Source organism: Cryptomeria japonica, chromosome 1, assembly GCF_030272615.1.
Source record: "Cryptomeria japonica chromosome 1, Sugi_1.0, whole genome shotgun sequence".
Lineage (NCBI taxonomy): Eukaryota > Viridiplantae > Streptophyta > Pinopsida > Cupressales > Cupressaceae > Cryptomeria > Cryptomeria japonica.
In genome coordinates this window covers 379,214,254-379,222,412 of record NC_081405.1, presented here as the reverse complement: position 1 = coordinate 379,222,412, position 8,159 = coordinate 379,214,254, and the positions used below count along the sequence as shown (strand labels likewise).

At 35.6% G+C, this 8,159-nt stretch overlaps 1 protein-coding gene across 1 annotated transcript in view; it reads right to left on the bottom strand.

Moving 5' to 3' along the window:
* Positions 1-1,011: 1,011 nt before the first annotated feature.
* LOC131070900 (probable alpha-amylase 2) overlaps positions 1,012-8,159 on the bottom strand; it is a 229,350-nt gene continuing 222,202 nt past the window's right edge. The window contains exons 12-13 of the mRNA XM_058006569.2: positions 1,748-1,846; positions 1,012-1,438 (exon numbers count right to left, since the gene is read on the bottom strand). Coding sequence (XP_057862552.2) covers positions 1,247-1,438; positions 1,748-1,846 — 291 coding nt within the window. The 3' untranslated portion in view covers positions 1,012-1,246. The remainder of the gene's footprint in view (positions 1,439-1,747; positions 1,847-8,159) is intronic.

Sequence of the window (8,159 nt, the reverse complement as noted above, 5' to 3'; positions counted from 1 at the left end):
GTATCTTTAATTTAATTTATGTACTTGTGCATTCATAATGCATGACAGGCTATTATATTAGTGGCCTAATCTTAATTCACCTACTATGCCCTATGAGTGGATAGGTTGGTGTGTGTAGGGAAAGGCAAGTAAACCCATCACAAGTGATGGTGAGCCCAACATGGGTAGGGACGTGGAGCCTCCTTGTAGGTGGTGTTAGCGTCCTATGACAGTAAATCTCCATCCCTCATTAAGATTAGGGAAGAACTTAAGGTAGGACTTAATGTAATGAATGTCAAATGTGTTATGAATACTCATTAAAATGTATAGTAATGTGTGATAATTCATTGGGAAACAAACAATCTCCTAGTAGTGGGCATTACATCTAAAAAAGGATATCTGTTCTCAATGATGCCCATTTGTATCTCTTCTCTCTCACTGGTCTTCAAGTTTGAGTACCATTTCTAAGATTAGACAACAATAGGAGCCTCCTTGTAGGCGGTGTTAGTGCCCTATGACGGTAAATCCCCATCCCTCATTAAGATTAGGGAAGAACTTAAGGTAGGACTTAATGTAATGAATGTCGAATGTGTTATGAATACTAATTCATGCAAAAGATTAAGAAATATAAAAAATGGATAGTAGTGTGTGATAATTCATTGGGAAACATGCAATCTCCTAGTAGGGGACATTACATCTAAAAAAGGATATCTGTTCTCAATGACATCCATCTGTATCTCTTCTCTCTCACTGGTCTTCAAGTTTGAGTACCATTTCTAAGATTAGACAGCAATAGGAAAGTTCTAACAATTAAAATTTAGGTTAACCTTATTTTCAAGGTCATGGCCAAGGAAACACTAATTTGGCATAGGATATTTATTTAACTTACATTTTGTTCAATTTTTGGTACCCGTAGGTTTCAACCTCATAACCAAGCTCCATACTAAACTAAATATATAGTGTTACAATAAGAATATTTTTTCTATTAACCATGATATTATGACGAAAATATGTAATTTTACATTAAGAACATTTGTCCCAAAATAGACATTTATTTTTTCTTTTATTTGTCTTGTCTAGATAAATTTCAAAATAAGATGGTCGCATAACAATGTTTTGCTTTTTTAGAAGTAAGCAACAGGTTCATATCTTAATATAGATTGACAGCCTCCACATGATTCACTTCGATCGATTTCTATCAATGGAAGTGGACTTTATTTGACTTCAAGACGTGCCTACATACTAGAAGTATATGCAAAAATTATAATCATTTGTGCCAGACTGCATATCTATGACCAGAAGTAGCTAGCTTCCACTCTCTGCCCCATGGACACCATGATCCTTCACCAACTTTCATGCAAACTTTCTCTCCAATCATTGCAGCATAAACATGGGCACTAGCCTCCAAAATCTTAATAGAAGATCGGCTATGCAAATCTTGTGACCTTCGAATTTGCATCTATGCATGGTTCCCAAATCAAAATTATTAGTTGAACTGAAAACATAAGTACAAATCAAGACAAAAAGAAATCACATAAGACTACATGTGTACAAAAACAAAATTATAAAAATCATATATGTTTCCACTACATTACTAAACTAATAATCTAAAGTTCTATTCATGTTTGTAAAAATAATTTCCTTTTTAACCCTCTCAAACCCTTATGAAATTGCATCTGCAGCCATGTGAATTGAGAGAAGAATTAGCCAATACAATAGTTTTATTCAGGTCCTAAAGTAGGAGGTAATAAAAGCGACCACAGCTTACCAGCTTTATAATCTGATCTTGTATTGAACTTCCCCAGTCGAAGAAATGGTCGTAAAAGACTTTTGGTATGCCAGGGTGTGTCAAGATATAAGCATAGCCCTTTAAGACATTTGCAACATGTCAGACACCAAAAATACAAAAAATGATGAAAAACAAAGTTTAAAGAATTTGAATAACAAAATGCAAGTGTGAACATGCTTTTGAAAAAAACAAGTGTTGTATACACACCAAACATATTACCATTGTAGAAACGAGTGAGTTATTGATGATATGCAAGGTTATCATGGTCACCTTTTTCATTGCCCTAAGAATATAAAATGCATTCAAGGCCTATGCTTATTGTATAGCTATTGTCTCCACTTATAATGCCAAGGAAAATGTAAGCAAATCGATATCTTCTCCACAATCCAAAGTTCAACTTTGTCAATAAAAAATTATTCTGATTAGGAAATGATTCAGTTTATCGAAGTTCAACATTCTGTTAAATTGTCAATTCGCATTAACCAAAACTGCCTTCAAAAATCCTCCCAACCTCATGATCATGTCCCTTGGATGTTCTGGACTTCCTATAAATATTGATGCTTGTTCGTGGGATCAAAGCTACTTGGATTGAAATGTAGGTGTAGGTTTCAAATCAACATTTCAAAAACAGATTCCTATATTCAAAACTACAGCACCATGCATTGACGCAAAATAAGCATTAGATGATTGTCTCAATTAATTTGCCATAATAATCATACCCAAAATTTTACCCAACTGATCAACCAACTCTAGCCACACTAGATTATCATTAAACTTAAACATTAAGCCTACTTAACTGGACGAGGAAATTGACCACAATAAACTGCAATAAAAAAACCTCTAACATCCGCATTCAGTGGGATGAGCTTAAGTGGTAAATAATGGGATCTTTCATATTAGAGGCCCAACTTTAAATCCCTAACACATTTATGGTGTTGAAATTGGGCGAACTGAATTCAATAGACGGGTCTGAGTACAAGATGACTTTAATGGAAGAAAATCCCGTCATGGCATTGAAACCATATCCCAGAAGCGAGATCTAGGAACCCAAAACATTGAAAAGAAAAAAGGATTTAAAACAGAGTTGCATCCAGGCATGTCTTTAAAACGTTGATTTGTGGGAATCTCAAAGGACTTAATCTATAAGCTGAACGTTGCCTTGCAAGCGGATTTATTAAGTGAAAATATTACATGTGAACATGCACATGCCCTAACAATATTATTATTATGATGCTCAAAAAATGCATTTTTAAATATTGCATAATAACTATGTTTCACAACTCTTGGGTATGAAGAGTTGCACACCACCTTATTGGGAAGAGAGAAGAATTTTGTAAAGACATCACTCAAACCGATGCAATGACCCCCGATTAATAAACCATTAATCATAAATTGTTGTTTGTAAATAATGAATAAGTAATAAATAATAATAATATATCATTGGTCATAAATTGTTATTTGTAAATAATAAATAAGTAATAAATAATAATTATCGGAAATAATAAATAATAAGTCATTAGTCATAAATTATTATTTGGAAATATTAAAATATAAATTAAGTTATATAGTTAAATAATAAAAGTAGTGATTAAAATAAGACATTAATAAATAAAGAAACAAATCGAATTATTAAATGAATAGGAGTATAAACAAATAAAAGGATATGCGTAAAATGAATTTAGTCGAACATAGCAAAACCAAAAGCCACGCCCAGGAGTCACGATTGCAGAGGAAGCATCTCACGATGCCTATGAATAATGCATCGGGGATACACGAAGAGGGGGAAAGAAAGGCGGACGGTGTGAAGGACAAATACTAGGGGTGCATCAAACACCTGCGAATACGGAGACCACGCGAATATACGTTCGGATGTGTATGACCTGTAGCTCCCGTGTACAGGCAAACACATAGAAAGAATAATAGCCACGTTGGAAGCAGAATCGTGGAAGGAGGAGTGCACCCAACACATCCAGGATTCACCACCAGTAAGTAATCGGTAAGTGGGTTGCCCTAAACCATGGATAATGCTGTGAAATTCAAATCATACCGCAAGAAATTAAAACTGCATAGCCGATAAATAACAGAGATACATTTTAAATTAATATATATCAGAGATGCATTTAGAATCAATATTGCAGAGATACGTTCAGAATTGCTCTTAGAATTGTAATGACAGAGACACACTCAGAATCATAATATTATAGCAATATATTAGTGATGTTAAATAACAATTACCATAAGATTGTAGAGATACACTCAAAATTAAAACCAAGGAAATAGAGATTACTTCAGAGGCAATTTACAGAGCTAGGGACCATTGAGGTATTCCAGAACAGAATTACATTTAAGTCCTTGATAATGTCTACGATGATTGTTCCTTTAAAGGAGCCATAGAAACCAGAGGGCATAATTGAATGCCAAGATTCCAAGGGGAATCCAGAGAGAGATTCATGGGGAATCTCTTAGAGACATTATATATATTGTAGAGGCTAACCATATGCATATGTAGAGATAGAGAAGCCTGAGCAGGGGTGGGATCTCTGCCAAGCTTGAGAACATTAATGACTTCACTCATTAATAGAGATCCAAAATACAGACCTTAGGGGGACGACATCCTGGGTTGCCCTAACTGAGAAATATTTCTCAATTAAGGGTTGGGTCAATCCCGATAAGGTCCAACTGAGTATTGTATCCTTTTTGTATAGATAACAATAAATCAGTTAACATTATTTGTTAAATAAGTAGAACAACGTATAGTATGCCTTCTTGTATAATTGCACAAATAAATATATATGTCTAATTATCTTTCATATTGTTCGCATACTAACGTTTGTTTGCAGGACTTGGACACCAAATAATCCAATCCCCAACTGGGAATATTACAACCGATTAGAGATTCTTAGGTTGAATCGGGAAATTCTACTGTTTGTGATGGATGGAAAGATTGCAAAAACCATCCATTAATAAATGTTATTGCAGTGTCCCCCAAAGGGGTAATGTTTTTGAGGGCGGTTGATTGTGAGGGGCAAGTCAAAGATGCAAAGTTCATTTCCAAAATCCTCATTGAGTCCATAGAGATTATGGGTCATGAAAATGTTGCCCAAATCATTATAGACAATGCAAAGGTTTGTAGGGCTGTAGGTGCTTTGGTTGAGCAAAGATATGACCACTTTTTTTGGACAAAATGCACCATACACTCCCTTAACTTTCTGATACAAGCAATTGACACTCAAATAGAGTGGGTGAAACAAATATACCAAGAGGGTGAGCAGATCCAAATGTTTGTGACAAACCACCATATGTCACTAGCCATTTTCAGGATTTCTCAAGGTTGGAATTGTTGAAGGCAAATATAATTTATTTATTTATGCCATGTTTAATATGTATATAATATTTTTTAATGTGTTATTATTTTTTACATGATCCTAGGTTGCTGAGACCTGATTTGCATCACCTACAATAGTGATGAGATGACTTTTGAAGGTGCAAGAAGCATTGAGTGCCATGGTTATTAGTAACCAATGGAGTGTATGGAAGAAATCAAATTTCGAGAGGGCCCAAAAGATTAAGTCATTGATCCTAGATGGCAATTGGTGGGATCATGTGGAATGTGTCTTAAATTTCACCAAGCCTATCATGAGTATAATCAGGTTTGTCGATACAAATATAGCATGTTTGGGGGAAGTCTATGATGGCATGGACAACATGATAGAAAAAATCAAAGTCATAATAGCACAAAAAGATAATGACCCCAAAGAAATATTTTTCAAAAGGGTGGAAAAAATCATTCTTCATAGTTGGAACAAGATGACCATGCCATTGCACCTCCTTGCATATGCATTATCTCCCAAATACTATAGCACTGCGATACTTCATTTGCCAAGGAGAACTCCATCATATAGAGATTATGAAGTTGCTATTGGGTACAAGTGGGCATTACTTGACTCTTCATAGATCTTGAAGTGGTGGAACATGTTAGGATAGAATTTGGCATGTTTATCTCAAGAAAAAAACGTAGTCCTTGGGCTATTAATGACCAATCCAAAATGGATGCTACTATAGGGTGGTACCTCCATGGTCAAGATTATTTGTTCCTCCAAACTCTTGCAATCAAGATTCTATCACAAGTAAGGCCTTTTTACTTTTTATTTTTAACATTCGTATTGTAGACTTTAGCACTTAACATTCTTTAATTTATTTTGCAAATTTTATTTTTAAGTTTTGTTGGTTTTCTCTCCAGTTTAAACAGCTTGCAAGTTCTTCTGCTGAATGGAATTGGAGTACATACTCCTTTATCCATTCACTGAAGTATAACTAGTTGGCTACAAAAAGTGTAGAAGACTTGGTTTATGCTCATTCCAATTTGCGTCTTCTAACACGTAAGGAACACCAATACAAGGATGGGTCAACAAAGCATTGGGATGTAACCCCTGAGAGTACCAACTTTGATGCAACTATTGATGATCTTGCTAGAGTCACTATGGTTGATGATGATGAGATACCTACACATGATGCACCTAGTGGGAGTGGCATTGCTTTGGGTTCAAATGATTTTAAACTTGAAGCAAACAATGATGATCTCGATCTAGATCCTTTTGATGATTGATGAAGATAGAAGACAAATATTGTTTTTGATTGTCAGTTTTGTAATTGTAATTTCATTTGAATTGTGAACCTAGACATATATGATACATTGATATATACTATATAGCATATGACATAATATGATAATATTGAAATTTTGAACTATCAATTGGCATTTGGTATTGATCAATGATGAAGTATTATACTATCAAATGTATTTAATTTTGTAATTCTGTATATTTCTTTAAATTTTTGTATATAATATGCACAGACACACAGACACACACACACACACACACACACACACACACACATGTATGAATGTACCTGAACCCACGTACACAAGGGCAAAAAAAATTTGCCCATACCCACGTACCGGGGTCTTGTACTTGAACTCGTGTCCAAACCCGAACTAGTAACTTAGGGGAAAGATTGAAGCTATAAGGAGTTGACCAAAACCAAAGACCTCAACACAACTATGGGGATTTTTGGACTTTGTAGCTACCATTGAAGATTCATCAAGGGTTTTTCAAAGCTAACAGCCCCATTGACCGACTTAACCAAGAAAGGTGCTCTTCCCTATCCAAAGGGGTTTTTGAAGAAATCAAGCATTGGGTTGTGCAAGCAACCTCACCATGTTTGAAAATACTCTTCATCGAGATACCTCTTAAGATCACTTTTTCCCATTAACTTTAAATTTCAATTCCATGTCTGGAAGTTCTGAGAATACTTCCCTAATCAGAGGAACCAATGAACACCCAAAATAGCATTAGTATCCCCAATATCTACTATATAATAATCACATGTGATGGTATAATTTCCTAAGGCAATGCTCAGCTAAGGAACCCATGTAGTACAAGTCATGGCGAAGCTATCTACTACCACTACATTGGATCTCTCAAAATCCTCTATTTGTAGACCCCATTTGGCCATCAATGCTTGCCTCACTATCCACCAAGACAATAATTCACTACCCCTTAAGACTCCTTGTACCCTGAATGATTTGTACCTAGGAGTACCTAAAAAGGGTAGCAATAGTTCCTCCTTTAAACCTCCATTGATGAATGCTCATCCATATTTGATGATTACCCATTTGAATCCTCTAGCTCAGTACCAGTAGCTCCTTCTACCTTCTTCACCATTTGATACCACCTACATAATGAACATTCCCTTTCCCCATACACCTATGGTCAGGTTCCCAAGGTTCCTTGCAAGAGAAACACTACTTTTTTCCTATGTGGTTCATTTCTAAGCTCCTCATCCGTGTTGTTCCTCTTTGGCCACTCTTTTTTTAAAGGTTTCTTATCCTTCTTTGGTGTAAATGGTTTGGACTGAAAAAAAATTAGTGGTTGAACCCTCCATATTACGAGCCCTATTGATGGCATCTTGTAAGGTGCTTTGATCAAATGCTTTGACCCAACCACAAAATGGCTTTGTCAATCCCTCCATAAACAAAACAATCAAACTATGCTCAGAGACATCTGTGACCATGGCTGAGAGTCTCTAAAAACTTGATATGTAGGAGTCAATTGAACCTACCTGTCTCAACAGAGCCAACTCTCTAAAATGCTATTCAATGTCCTTGTCAAACCTATCAATCAACCTCTGAGTAGATGCAACACATGATGTGATAATAGCATGTCCCAAAGTGACCAATCCATGGTACCACCACTCATGAGCTACAATATGCAGATGAAGTGTGGCATATTTGATGGACTCTAACTCTAGCATGGGATTAAGCTGAAAGTATGTATCTAATTTATGCAACCATGAATGTGCCATGCATTTGCCAGAACCATCATAGCTA